General features: G+C 31.1%; 1 protein-coding gene across 1 annotated transcript in view; it reads right to left on the bottom strand.

Annotated features, from left to right (window-relative positions):
- Positions 1 to 5,619: 5,619 nt before the first annotated feature.
- Positions 5,620 to 15,479, bottom strand: part of LOC114405839 (BEACH domain-containing protein C2-like) — a 32,204-nt gene continuing 22,344 nt past the window's right edge. The window contains exons 21-33 of the mRNA XM_028368349.1: positions 13,230 to 13,298; positions 13,048 to 13,134; positions 12,847 to 12,963; positions 11,855 to 12,004; positions 11,557 to 11,641; positions 11,324 to 11,444; positions 11,012 to 11,108; positions 9,955 to 10,068; positions 8,546 to 8,912; positions 7,129 to 7,806; positions 7,019 to 7,092; positions 6,613 to 6,735; positions 5,620 to 6,039 (exon numbers count right to left, since the gene is read on the bottom strand). Coding sequence (XP_028224150.1) covers positions 5,998 to 6,039; positions 6,613 to 6,735; positions 7,019 to 7,092; positions 7,129 to 7,806; positions 8,546 to 8,912; positions 9,955 to 10,068; positions 11,012 to 11,108; positions 11,324 to 11,444; positions 11,557 to 11,641; positions 11,855 to 12,004; positions 12,847 to 12,963; positions 13,048 to 13,134; positions 13,230 to 13,298 — 2,124 coding nt within the window. The 3' untranslated portion in view covers positions 5,620 to 5,997. The remainder of the gene's footprint in view (positions 6,040 to 6,612; positions 6,736 to 7,018; positions 7,093 to 7,128; positions 7,807 to 8,545; positions 8,913 to 9,954; positions 10,069 to 11,011; positions 11,109 to 11,323; positions 11,445 to 11,556; positions 11,642 to 11,854; positions 12,005 to 12,846; positions 12,964 to 13,047; positions 13,135 to 13,229; positions 13,299 to 15,479) is intronic.

Genomic DNA, 15,479 nt, shown 5'->3' with positions numbered 1-15,479 from the left:
AAAAAAATTATGGTAAAACGTAGAAATAAAAATGGCGGTAAAAAATTGTGGGAACATTAATCGGATGGGAACATAATTAATTTTTTGGATTACAAAAAATGGTTAATTAAATTTTGCATACCTATAACATTCATTTTTTTCAACTAAATACTTGAAAAAAAATTCAATTTCATTTTACTACTTACTATTAATTGCCTTCTGTTAAGTGTTACATGGTAATAACACGTCAATGATTAGACGTGACACTCCATCTGTCATGCTATCACTTTACGAAAAGAGATTAACGATATGTAATAAGTTGAAATATAAAAAATTTTCTAGTAGGTATTTGACAACAAATAAATTTTTAGGTAGTAATTTAAAAACAACCTATTTTTTAGGTATAAAAAACCTATTTAAATCATATATAATTGGTGTTTTGCAGTCTATGATTAATGTACACATATAACGTCTTCTCTTACTCTTCCTTCACTATTCTATAGATAAAAAATATATATATCTCATCATTTGATCTTATTGGTTCTCTTTTAATTTTATCCAAATGTTAAATATATACGTATTTTATCTCTTTAATTTCATCTTTAATATTATTTTATTAATCTAGTTCAGTTGATTAAGCATGATAAATTGATATATGAGTTATTGTAAATTTCAAATAGTGTTTTTTTATTCCTACCAATAAAAATATCTTATTAATTTAATGTCTTTCTTATTTTGAATGAAGGATTATCTTAAAAAAATAAATAGGATAAAGTTTCTTAAGTTTATATAAAAGTAAATTACATATATTACTCATCAAGTTATTTTAATTAATTTTTAATTTTTTTGACAAGTTTACAAATATTTGATCAAATAAAAGTGTTTGAGAAACAATTTTTTTATTTATTTATAAGATTTACTTTTAAACATAACTTAAATTTACGATTATCATTTTTATTTTCAATAAAATAATAAAATTTATCATTTATCACTGGATCTAAAATTAAATTATTTATTTTGATAAAACTCTTCGTTATCATTTGTTAACTAAAAAATTATTTTTCAGATAGATTTAATTAAGTTTTTCATACCTAAAAAATAAAACATCCTAAAGAGTTGAAAAAATATTTAAACATTTAACAATTTTTTTATTGACAAATATTAATTATTAGTTTATTAGTTTTTATTAGTAGGAGGTCTATCACATGACCCTTTTTTCCCTTGTCTTCTTTCTTAATCATAATATAATGAAAATCAAAAGCATTGAAAATTGGTTTCATTAAGTAACTAATATATAGAGGCCAAGGGGGTGAAACTGGTGTGTGAGCGTATTTTCTTTGAAGAAGCATCGGTGTGCTAGTACACTAACCTTACATGAATGCTGGTCCAAGGATTTGTCTAGGAAAGGAGTTTGCTTATAGACAGATGAAGATATTTGCAGCAGTCTTGTTAGGCTGTTTCCGCTTCAAAATGAATGATGAGAAGAAAAATGTCACCTACATGCAAGACGATGATAAATCTTCATATAGATGGAGGTCTTCAAATCAAGGCCTTTCATAGATACAGGGATTATAAGATTTTTGGAACAATCCAAACTCTACTCATGAAAAGCTCTAAGTAGTTTTAACAAAAGAGAATGAAAGTCTATTTAAAAATTGAAAGATATGTCTTGTTGGAAGGTTATTGTTTTCAACTAAGTTAATAATCTATACAATTCCATGTTATTAAAATAACTATTAAGAAGAAAAGTAGGTTGTACAAGAAAGTCTCCTGCAAAATAGGTAGCAAATAAATACACAGCTATTTTATACAACATATTTATGCACTATTTTCTTAGCATTTATTTTTCCTTTCTATCTTGTTTTATCATATCATTTGTCTTTTTTCAGTATCCCCTAACTTATTTATTTTATCTTATCAACTCACTTGAAACTTAATCAAAATCTTAAGTTTAAGAAATGAGTACGCAATTACGTTAAATATTTTAAAAAAAAAGTTTTATGTCTCTTAAAAAATCTTATTATCTTCTAGGAAAATATACATGTGATCTATACAAAAAATAATCAATATTCAAACATGACTTTTTATAGGCTAAATTGTAAATTTAGTCTCTCTTTAATTTTTTGATATGCAATTTTAGGGGCTCCTTATTTTTTTTCATGCCATTTTAGTCTTCATATTTTAAAAAATTCAAAATTTTGGTTCAATCTACAATTTACCTACTTTCTTTTTTTATCTTTTGTCTTATATTTTAATCAATTGAATTATTTTTTGATCTTGTACCTTAAATTAATATGTTAAATCTTGGTTTCATTTGGAGTAAAATAAAAGAAATAAAACCTTTGTAAAATTAAATACTGAACCAAATTACAGATTTTTTAATATGAGGATACTAAAATTGTGAAAAAAATGAACAGCCTAAAATAGTAAATCAAGAGTTAAAGAAGAATCAAAATTTCAATTTAGCCTATGAAATAATTTTTTATCTCTACAATTTAGTGTTTTATTTTTTATTTTTGTCCATACGATATTGTTTTTTGATTTTAGTTCTTGTAAACTTCAAAGTGCTTAAATAACATTTTTCTCACAAAGCATTATCTAAAATACTTTAAAAATAAAAACAAAATAAACACATTTTACATTAACTACATTAATTTTTTTACAAGAAAAAAATGAAAGAAAAATATTTAATTATAGGGAAAAATATATATAAGCAAATAATATAAAAAGACATGTTTAGTTGGACAATTTAAATAGGGGTTTTTGCTTCCTACATAAATATCCCTGGCCCTCTTAAGCGCACTAGCCTCCTCTTCCCTTTTCTAATTCTTCTTCCACCTCTCCCCTTTCTTGTTCTCTTTCTGCACCATTTGTTGGAACAACCATTTCTCTAAGGGAAAAATTATTTTTTATGTTATGGATTGTGTAATCCCGAATTATGTTAAGATTATTTCAAAAAAACCTCTCCGTAAGGAGAAAAAGTTTTTTTTCTTTTTTTTTTTGTGTAATGGAAAAGCCTATACAAGGGCTTTGAAGCATGATATGCTATGGAAAAGTCTATCCATAAGCTAATCGAAACCATTTATAGGCTAATCTAGAATGTATTTCAGAGTGTCTGTTTTGAAATATTAAAGCTATATTCCGAAAAAGTCATTTCATGAGGAAAAAGAATATTGTGTTATGGACTGTGTAATCCAGAATTATGTTAACATAATTCTGGAAAGGCCTATTCATAAGGGAAAAAAACTATTTTGTGTCATGTGAAGGCCTATCCATAAGGGCTTTGAAGCATGATGTGTGATGAAAAAGCCTATCCATAGGCCAAGTGAAACCATCTACAGGAGCCATCTACCGATGGGCAAGGAGTGAATTTTAACATTATAGGGGTGTAGGTAGTAAATTATGAGTGCAGGAAGCAATGACCTTTAATCGGCTCATACAGTTTGTTGAACACCGTACGAGGACCCATAAAGAATCCTTGGAAGCAAATAATGGTACATATGAAGTCGAGATGGTGCACTCATCACATGAGCAAATTAGCCCTTTTTTCGAAGTTTTTTTTTAAAATATTATTTCTACAATAATTCATATAAAAAATTATATGATTAATAGAAAAATAAAGTAATTAAGATATAATAAATTATGTAAAAAATATTTTTTTAAATTCATGATGTAATAAAGAAATAAATAATTTATTTTAATTTATAAGAACGATAAAAAATGTTATTTATTAGTTTTTGTTAGAATATTAGTAGGAGATCCAAATTCACGATTTTTTTTCTTCAATTTTTTTTTAACTTCTAAATCAATCTTATAACTCTTTTTGACATTGGGATATTGAAAAGGTTGAATTAATTTTCCTTTTAAGCAATTTGTGGTGAGTCACCCTAGGTGAATTAAATTGACTCACTTTAATGTGTATGATAAGATATGTATGATTATTGATTTTTTAATAGTTATTTTAAAAGTTCTTGCTAATGTGGTTTTTTAATTAGTTGTCAATATACAAATTTTTACATTAAAAATATATGAAAATTAAACTCATTGAAATTTAAATAAAAAATATTAATAGTTTGAATTTTGTTACACTATTATTTAATTATATAATATCATATATGATAAGTGTAAAAATTCCTATAAAATTATATTTAAAATAATATATAATTAAATGACAACATTCAAATAATTTTATTTACATATTTACATGCTTAACATGCAAATAAGCTAGGGAAAGGATATAAATTTCGTGAGTATCTTACCTAACATACTCACTAAAAAATGTTTTATTTTTAAAATATTTATCATAGCAGTGTATGTTGATCGAAATAGAATTGAACAGATTCTTTAAATAAGATTTCATGTTTGAATATTATAGATGAATAAAATGTAATTAAAAGGAAAAATTTCACTAGAAGTGGATAATTAATTTTTTTTAATAGATATTAGTCATTAAAATAATTGATAGATATTTTACACTTAAACTATGGACATTTTAGTTAGCTTCGAGCTCTTTCTACAAGTTGAAAAAATTTATTTGCCTGCTCGGTAAACAAATTTTTTTTAATAACTTCTAATGTTTTTTGGAAAGGTAAACAAGAGTTAACATTAGCCGATCATTAGACCATTAGACATATAAAAGAATTATAAGATATATTTGCAGATATGTTCCTTTAAATGAAATAATTTAACTTGGCATAAACTGATTTATTTGAGTAGGAAAGGAGTTTGCTTATAGACAGATGAAGATATTCTCAGCAGTTTTGTTGGGCAGTTTCCGTTTTAAATTGAATCATGAGAAAAAAAATGTCACCTACAAGACAATAATAACTCTTCATATTGATGGAGGTCTTGAAATCAAGGCATTCCACAGATACAGGGATTAGAAGATGATTTTTGGAACAATCCAAAATCTACTGAAAAGAAGGTTATTGTTTTCAACTAAGTTAATAATGTATTTTATTCTCTGTTATTAAAACAATTATTAATTATCAAGAAGAAAAGCAGATTGGACAAGAAAGTTTCCTGTTAAATAGGTAACAAATAAATACACTGCTAATTTGTTCTTGCAACATTTTTAGGCAATACTTACTTACAATTCATAATTTTCTTCCTATCTCCCTTTATCACATCATTTATCTTATCTCACCTTTCTTCTCTCTCTCTCCTTATCTTTTTCTTAGTTACAGATAAATTTATAGAAAAAATGAGTAGAAATAGGATTTCTCAGACACATGACAATATGAATAGCTCTCCAGTATTTATTTTTTTCATTTCAAACAAAGGGGAATTCCTGGAAAAAAAATTGCTGTACAGCAAAAGAAGCCATGAAAAATCTCCTGTCCCATTTGAGTGTCCTAAGGTGAGAAATTACATCCAAAAAATTTGACTTAAAAACAAGTGTACCTTTGAATACACTGACATTCCCTAAACAAATATGCCCTCATTCAAAACAAACTTAGAAATTAGAATACGCCCTTCATTGACTTGTTATGCGTACCCGTTATCCCAACACCTTTTGGCTTTTTTTTCCCCACTAATTTAAGACATTTTAAAACTATTTAACAAACAGAAATTGTGATCAATGATAACCTATAAACCATTGAAATATTTTATTAATACAAACAAAATATTTAAGGCAGGTATTACATCTGGAAAGTGTTAGAAGAAAGAAGGGCTATGCTATTTTCACCATAATAAAAAAATAGAGAACAAAACTATATTGACTCAAACCTCAGTCAAAAGCTTGTTAGATATTAATATTTCAGCTCAACTGGGAGAGCAAAAGAACCCTATACTAAATCTCATAACCTAATACTATGGTGGTAACCGGTCAGAGTTGGTTGTTACATGTTACAAGATCTCTCCGAAGCATATAGATGCAACCATAATGCTTACAAACAGGAGTGCTATAACTCCATTCTGTTTTCCTATTAGTTATTATGTATAAAAGACCTGTTATCCACTTTCGTATGCCCTAAAAGCTTATCATTTTATGAGGTGCTTAAGCCCATCACCTTCTCAACCAAGCTTGAGCATTTGATCAACCACTTTCAAGCTCAACTGCAAGAAGCAATAAGCAGTAAGAGTTACTAACCATATCGGCTTTATCAGAAAACTTGTGAAACGTATAACATTTTATTTATCATTTTTATGATGGACTGAAGCCTGAACTCTGAAGGAATAATATTTTGGATAGTGCAGGTCGTACATTGCAAAAATTCGAAGCTTTAACCTTCTGTTAAGGAATGCAAACGTAATATAATTATCTAATTTAAGAATAAATGAAAGTTGCACACCAATCAAAGTCATACCCGCACTCACTAATGGAATGTAGTAGAATTTGATTGGTGACCATTCGGTCCAACTGGCACATAAAAATATCAAAATCTACCACACTGCACAGGTGTAAATTGTTAGATTCCAATTTATGTGCCACTGTGATTATTCTTTTAATTGTAAGAAACTAGACTGCAAGTGAAATATCAAAGTTTATCCTTTTAGCCAATTTACAAAAATCAGAAGAAAAAAATCACTCTCAGGACACATTGAATATTTAAAAACAGTATTCACTCGTGAAGCGTAAGCAATTATTGATATTTGACAATGATCCTTATCAATAGTTATTTAACTTACAGCCGGATCAGTAAAGATAATCAATTGTTTATCCCAAGTTGAAACCAAAAGATTTGTGTTATCCTTATTTAGAGCAAGAGCTGTGATATCCTGTCCTTCTTTCAGCCTCAATACATGAAATACCTACATAAGATAGTGTGGTAGAGTGGTTAGCATTGAAAAACAGTCTGCAGGAGATGCATAGTAGGGAAAGCAACGGGACTCATGAGGTTTGAGAGAATAAAAATGCAGTTCTTACTGAAAGTATTTTCTTATGGTATATGAAGTGAGGAATATACATAAAATATCATTTATCAGCTGTAAAGGAAGTTTGCAGGCACATAAAGGAACAGTTTGATGAGAAATAAAAGATCTGTTTTTTTTTTTATTATTTTGACAAATCAGTTTAAGCATCTTAATATTGTACCTCCAAAGTGTGCAAATCCAGGAAGCAAATTGATGGTGATGGAGCATTTATTTTGTTGCAATCGTGAGTTTCTTCTGATTCTGAATAAAAAGCTTCAATACCCGACTTACTCGATTGCGAATTACAACTATTGTTATAGGCTCTACCATTTTCTTGAGAATTAATTCCAATCAAAGCACTCCTCCCATCAACAGAAATTTCCATGCAACTAATGCTGCTAGAGAAAGGTAATTCTGTTTTTGCAATCAGAATACCATTAAGAGTAAAGGTACTAAGAATATGCTGCGATTCATTCCAAGTCATGACAAACCCATCAGAGGAAAGGCAAACAGTATCGGCCACCACGCCATCCAGCCTTCTGATTAAACGTCCCTTTCTTATAGAGTGCAGGAGAACATCTGATGAGTGGGAGCACGAAACAACCATTCGAAGATCTGAGCTGACACAACAACTGAGTATTTCACTGTGGTGCCCCCTAAGTACCTGAATAGGTCCCTCAATACGACGTCTATGATTCTTTTCTAACAACAGAGGTGATGCAGAGCTACTGCTGGTTGAAGGCATCGTGCCAGACACAGTAGAAGATTCTCCGACGACACTTGAGTGAGATGCAAGTGCCCTGTGTATTCTCCAGAGTAATACTGTTGTATCTCGGGATCCTGTTACCAGGTAGTCACTATTGGCTGAAAGAGCAACGCAAGTTACAGGTGCACAGTGTGCATGGGCTGTTTCCAAGGTTTTAGCTCCATCTGAGGATATTAACCTAATACTATTGTCAGCATGCCCACCTAATCAGATGTCCAATTTTCATGTTAGATGTAGAATACCCTGGAAATATAAAAAGTAGCTACTACAAATGTAGAACAAGTTTCTTATATGAAGTTTAAGAGCTGAGAGGAGGAAAGAACAAAAATGTCTATATTCTAGGAGAAAATATTTCTCATGTTCAGCCTAGAGTTTGTAATTGTTTTGGATATTATAACCATATGTTGAAGGCAAGTTCCAATCACAAAGATCAACCAAACTTACTAAAACGCCTGCAAAGTTGAATTGTCTATTTAAAGATCTGGCTAAATTAAATATTTAGGTTGCTGCTGTGATTTCTTTACATAGTTTTGCTGCTGCTTCAATTAGTGAGTATTTTCCAGCAAATACCTGAAGAGGTTGGAACTATTTTAATTTAACTTTTTATATCTAAATAATTTTATTATCCTTATTCTTGTACCTAAATCTTTTCGATAACATTTTTTCTCTTCTACTGAACAAAGGGGTGTTAATGCATAGCTGCAATACCACATACAATTTTGTCTTTTCTATGAAATACTAGAACATAATACATGCCAAATGCTATGTAAGAACGGTTAACATCCCGAACTACCCCATGTTAATCCCCTTGAGAAAAATTCCTTAAAATTGATAGATTATATTATGTAATAATTCCCTATGTTTCCAGGCATAAGTATACTCCACGTTAATGGTAATAGTCATTATTTTAAGCTAAACTTTCTTATATAGGAGATTAATTACCAGTAATAATTTCTTTGTCACATGTTATAGAAACAATAGCTTGGCTTCTAATTCCAGAAACAGCAAAAGCCAATGCCTGGGGATATTGCCACTCTTCGCCAGTCCCAGCAGGACCTTTGAACATGCGTATAAGATTCCCACCCGCAGAGCCAGATGTAGCTTTTCCGTGTTGAAAGAAGAATGGTGTACCCTGGCCATCAGGTGTATTGGGTTGCCACTTGTGCTGTGCAACCTGAGCTGCTGGTGCATTCAAACCAACAACCACAACCATATCTGAAGAAGCGTGGATAGCGGCCGCTGGTAGATTGCAGTGCTCAGGGGATGGAACAGCATATGGTTTGATTGCTTTTGGGTTGCGGAATATTGTCTGATATACAAAGAAATGTATTGCATTATCATTATAATCACATGCATTGATCATCGATAGTTGAGGAAGCATCAAACAGTAGAAAAGCATTTCATCACAGGTTTTGAAACTAATGAGTAATGTAAGACACGAATGAACAATAATAGTCAGAAGTACTTAAAATAGATAAATGGGGCTTTCTTTCTGACTTGGTAGTGTCTAATCCAGGTACAATTTGAAAAGAGATATTGATCTCAAGTATAAGTTTTTATGTTATTATTATTTTTATTTTTTGACACATAAAGAATTTGGCTGGAGGATATAATTAAGAATACTTTTGTCTGTTACTTGGACAAGATTTTATTAAAATCTGTATAATAAAACTTTGAGTTATGCACATAGTACATGATTGTTTTGTAGCTACCTTAAGTTTAGTGAAATTTCTGCATTATAGTTCAGGTTCTAAACAACTACTTCTATTAGTACAGGGGTTGTCATTGAAACTTATTCCCAATAATTTTTTGATGAAAGAGAAAGGATAAATCCATTCCATTACCTTGAGATTTGTCAAAATAACAGTAAACTCCATACTTTGCTGTAAATTGCACCCAATTCGTCTTTCACAAATTGATTTTAACATTTTAATTATTTTAACATAAAAAATGTTTTAACTATAATATTTTGCAAATTATACTTTTAGTATATCATATAGAAATTTTCTCAAGATGTATGTATTACCTTAAAAAGACAAATAATATGAGATAGATGGAATATTTAACAAATAAAAATAACTGATTTTCTTTTTGTTTAAAAATACTTAATTGTGTCATGTGAATAGTAAATCAAATATAAAAAAGTGAGTAATTTGGCAAAAAAGAAATTTACTTTTTTGCTCTTCATATTATAAACCAAAATTAAGAAAAACAGCCTAATGATTTCGATCTGTATGTAAATCTAGACACATTACAGAAAAGCCAAAATAAAACACAAGGGTAAGAAGACAGAGAAGCATACTCAGGCATACACAAATGCTTACTCAGAAAGAAGTAATTATCAAAGTTACCTGCAAATGCAGAACTTCTGATAGTGGCTTCCTCTTCAAGTGAGGAACAGTCAGAAGTTGGGATGGTGTTTGTCCAAAATAAGCAATCTGATCTTGTGTGGCACGTTGTTGCACCTTTACTTGTCATGCACAGAAGAAAGTAATAAGTTACAGAAACATGGATAAATTATCTGTTGAGGTCTGATGCTATTAAGATGGAATTATGTAAATATTTTACAAAAATGTACTCCACATAAAAATTAATGGTGCGTAAAATTTTCCATTTTTTTATGCCATTAAATTTTGCTAATTCATTCACCTATAGTTAATAAAGGCAAATAAATTGAAAAGAATGTTATACAAACAAATGAAGAAAAAGCTTATAGCGGTTATCCATCAACAATAACATATGTTTAAGTAGATTGTCACCTAACCTGGCTTTATTATGAATCAATGGTCAGTTCAATTTTTCTTGCCTTTACTATTACAAGAGAAATATTAATAAATTGCTTCCTTTGGTCATTAAGAAAACGAGTATACATACAATTTGGTCCCTCAAAGATATACCTCGTGCGCTTTCCGTCCCTAAAGGTTTGTTATATGCAAAATCACCCCAGATTTTTGGCTAAAGGTTAGTTTATCCACCAATAGGTTGTCACACTCCCTAAGGAAAGCACACACATGAAATGTAATGAAGGAGACAGGCCCACAGTTAGCATGTAAAACAGCTTCTTCTCTGGGAATTTTGAAGACCGACTAAATAAAAACTTGTTTAATTTAGAACAGACAGAAATTCCAAGACTGAGCATTTTGTAAACAACCAATATCCAAGGACTAAAAGCAACAAAAGTCTAGCTAGGGGTGAGATTGATATGGGCAAGTCCCACAAAGCACTCAAGCAATGAAAGTTTAGCTAGGGGTGATCTTTTTTCTTTTTTTTTTTAAGAAAAAAGATAAAATAAAATGTAGATTGGGCTCAAAAGCCTTTCTCTTTTTTTTTTTTTTTCAGAGATTTGGAATTGCATATTACTCAGACAACCAAATGAATTGAAAATACGGAGAAGCAACGGAGACATACTGGGTCAGATATTTTATCAATGTTCACTGTCCCTTCATAGGTAGTATAAAAGAAAACATTATTTGCTGCAATGGCCTCTTTGCCCTGTTGCTTATACCTGCATGGTCAAACTCATTATTAATGTAACCAGATGTAAATTGTCAAGGGACTAACATAAAGTCAAAATTTAAAAAGGAACGTTATAGATATCTATATTGAAAATGCAAACTTGAGAAAAATGAAAATCACGAATAAACAAAAGGAATCTTTTAATTAAGCAGGTGCACAAACCAAAAGAAAGGGGAGAAACCGAAAAGTAGGAAGAAAACCTACCCAAATATGAGGTCAATCCACTCATGCAAATGAGCAGATACATACTCACTCTCCAGAGCCATCCTATGCTTGTGCACAAAATCAACTGGATTCTCAGCCCAAGCAGGAAGTTTTACAGTATCTGGTATGAAAAAAGTAAATCACAAGAAGAGGTATTAACTATAATATGCATTTAAGTATAACACAATGTCTTCTTATTAGAAAACCAATGGAGAAAATCTTAATGAGTATACCAAGCTTTTCTCCCAATTTTGTTGTGCCAAAATCAATTGAATTTTCATTTGTGAGGACCTCAGGGAGATAAAATAGCTCAGGAACCTAATAAGTTGAGATTAAGAGAGAAAAAAAAAAGAGAGCTTAAAATAAGAGTTTCAACTAAACCATGATAAGCATTTAAAATGTAAGTACTAAAACATCATGTCCTCTAATTAAAACTAAAAATGTTTAATATATAATACAAGTACTAAAAACAGTTTATATAAAAGAATTCAAGAAAATCAATCATTCTGTTGGAAGTTAGTAAACATATACCAATTCCTTCACATCACTCATGTCCTCAAGAACTCCATTCCATGTAGCAGAAATATCAGAAAACATTCGATCTGCATGATCAAATTTTCCACCATGTAGTTTGATTGCAAGGGTAGTGAATGGTTCAACCCTAACAAGATAATATAAAACCTGTAAAACATAATAACCATTAACTGATGCAAAATCAGCAACTAAAATGCAACCATATTAAATGCTGTCATTTGCATACTGGGTAATTTCTTCTTTAGCTACCTCGGAACAGAGAAAAATCATCATGATTTTGATTTATTCTATGACTCAGCAAAGAAATAGGAAATTTAATGCAGAAGCCAAAAATAAAAACAGATTCTAACAATGAAAATTAATAAAAAAAAGCACAAGATTAAAGGGCACACTAGTTATCTTTATCAGCTTTAGTGAGGCATATTTCTGTATTTGGACTTTGTTGATGTTACTTAAATGTAAACCAACCTTATTTTAATGTCTTAGGATTGGTATTATTTGGAAGCCAAAAACCATTTTGTTTTATCTTAACATGATTGACAATTTAAAACAGCCTAGCTATTAATCTACATGGTTTCCATTTAAAAATCATCTGCCCCAAAATCAATCAATACTCTCTCTCTCTCTGTGAATGACAGGTTCAGATGATTCTACAGCTGGTGCTTCCAACATACTGACATAATGCAGCCAAAACTTATTTGCATCTTATTTATTGGAGGTAGTTTGGGACAGGTGAGACTTAGTTAGTAGAAGACATTTAAAAACTTATTTTTGTGAATGACTTGGTAGAATTCATGCCACAGAATCAAACTTCACATCAGCTCCAAGTTAACCACTTAAGCTCCATCTGGAGAATGGAGAGAAATATTTTGATCACAAATTTGATAATAGAGCTCACAAAGTAAGAAAACGAACCAAAGAACCAGCACCAAAAGTCTACATACTAAATTACCCAAGTAAAAACCAAAAAGGGGGAGGGGGGGACCTACTGTTCCTGCACTTGAGTAGTGTGATCCATAGTGGAACTTAGGGATGACGGGGTCATCAAAGCTAGTGTATCTCTCTTGAAATTTTTGCAGACGATCTGGGTTCAGTGCTCCAACAGGCTGCATCATATCAAAAGCATTAATAATTTAAAAAATATAAAAAATATTTTGCATTGAACTCATCGAAGCAACATTCATGATAACCTTTGAAAGGTCCCGGTAAGAAGAAGGATTAGAAAGATCCAAGTTCTCTGAATTATAATCAGAAAGAATCCAAGGGAAAACGGGATACTGCCAAAAATAAATAATGATAAAATAAGTAACAACGTGAAGATAGGATAGAAGACTTTAATTATAGAAAGCAATAAACTAATAAGAAAGATCACCTGGGTTATGTCATTATAACTACGCCCAGCCAATGTATTGAGTTGCATTAGATACTCAAAATTACTTATCTGCACAAGGGGACCAAAAATTCATTGTTAATAAGCAAAAATATATTACCAAGCTAAGTCTGAATCACGAGGACCTGAAACTGGTTAGTCATTGGAGCAAGATTTTAAGTTTCAATTAGCCCTGCCTTAGGATGAGCAGGTGAAGAGATACGTAGAGGAGTCAAGGCTGGCGATTCTCATACAGGCACGATATTGCACAACAACAAGAGGTCATGTTGTGTGCTTTTACTTTGCAGTAGCACAAGGACACTAGATCCTTCCACCTTCTAGTAGGGGGGATGACCACCAATCTAGATGACGTGCCATTTCTCTTACACCTGAATATCGCTGTGACCGCATGTTCCCATCAGGTGTTTCCCTGTGATGATGCTGTTGGCTATGTGATAAGTATGCTTGGGATCAGGTGTGGAGATAGGTGGTGGAAGAGGGAAAAACAGAGATCAAAGGTCGAAAAACAAAGAAGGAAAATGAAAAACATGTCACGGATCACAACCTAGCTCTATGATACCATGATAGAATTTGAGCGAAAATGTAAAATTGATTTATGATTGATCATAATGATTAAGCCAAGTTACAATGATTTGTGTCATCTCTATACATAGAGAGACTAAGAAAACTAACTCTTAACAGTTACTAACTAACTACAGTTAGTAACTATAACTAACAAACAGCTCACTGACAGGTTTCAGTTGACATCTAACACTAAGTAAAAGCCAATACACTTTTCTTAGTGGAGTAAAAATACTCTAATACTAGAGGACATATATCGTTCACATGAGGAGGTTGGACAGGTTGTCTTTATCGTGAGAACTTATTTGCTACATTTGGTTGGCTATATGATGTTTGTTGACAAAAGTTCCTCATGTGTGCTCGTCTGCTACTTGGACGTTTTCTAGGATCTTGGTAGATGTAGGAGTGTGCATGGGGTGCTGTTATGTTGTGTTACATGTATGATCAACTTAGTGTGGCCAACCTGCATTTGTTGTGGCAGATCGGAGGATATATGACTCTACTACAAGTACCAAATTTGTTTTTAATTTTCTTTGGTTTTGGGGTTTTTGTTTTACGACTATTATTTATATTAATGGTTTTTTGATCATAGGCCATTGCAAAGAGGTCATTACATTTGTCATAATTTTTAATTTTCATTGATCTTGATATCGTCTGTAATATTACAGCTACAAATAACACTAATGACACAATTATTCTAATTCCTATAATCAATCAATCTAGTTATATACAATGAATACACAGATTATTAATTTAAATAGACAAATTATATTCTACATATAATAGGAAACAGAGATGAACAAGCCATGACATCTTCATACTTCTTCGGCTTCTTAGAGTAGGCCCCCTATTATGTACCCATCTACCCAAGAAGGTGCTACAACAGTTTATGTGCCCAGAAGCTTTAAAAGATGAAAATTGGGTTTGAACCATGAAAGACGAGATGAGGGCATTAGAAAGAAACTTGACTTGGGAGATTATAGATAGGCTAAAAGATAAGAAGGAATTTGGATGTAGGTGGATATACACTGCATGTGAAGAAAAGATCTGATAGGACCTTGGATCGATATAAGGCAAGATAGGATGATATATAAGATTAAGATCATTGTAGGTAATGATGAGACCGAAAAGAAGGTTCTGAGGGAGAAGTTGAGAAACCAAGATTGTGTTTTCTTTGGATAGAAATGTTACGTAAGTTGAAAACTAATTAGATATTTGATAGATGTGTTACATATGCTGTATCTAACATGGAATAAATGTTTAGTATGAACAAATAATCATAAACTTTTATGCTTCAATTCAAACATAATGTTGTGATACATTCTATAATTAGCACATATTTTATTCTGTAATTAGTACAAATTTCATTTTTTTTTATTTGTACAAATTTTATTCCATTTAATTTCTTTCCTTAATTAGGTCCCTGCCAGCTTATAAATAAGTCTTGTATTCACTCTTTGAAAGACATAATTACAATAATATTTAGATTATTATCTTTCAAGTTGGTATCAGATCCTCCGATCTAAAGGGGCTCTGCTTCTGCATTCTTCCAGTCAGCCTTCATTGCTGCAGTTGATATTGTTTTAGTGTCCAGTCATTGTGTATACCGCTGGTCGTCGTTCGATGCCGTCCTGCATCGTCAGCCACCTTCCACCGTTGTCATTGGAATGT

The sequence above is a fragment of the Glycine soja genome, chromosome 3 (assembly GCF_004193775.1).
Source record: "Glycine soja cultivar W05 chromosome 3, ASM419377v2, whole genome shotgun sequence".
Lineage (NCBI taxonomy): Eukaryota > Viridiplantae > Streptophyta > Magnoliopsida > Fabales > Fabaceae > Glycine > Glycine soja.
This window is presented reverse-complemented; position numbering and strand designations above follow the sequence as displayed.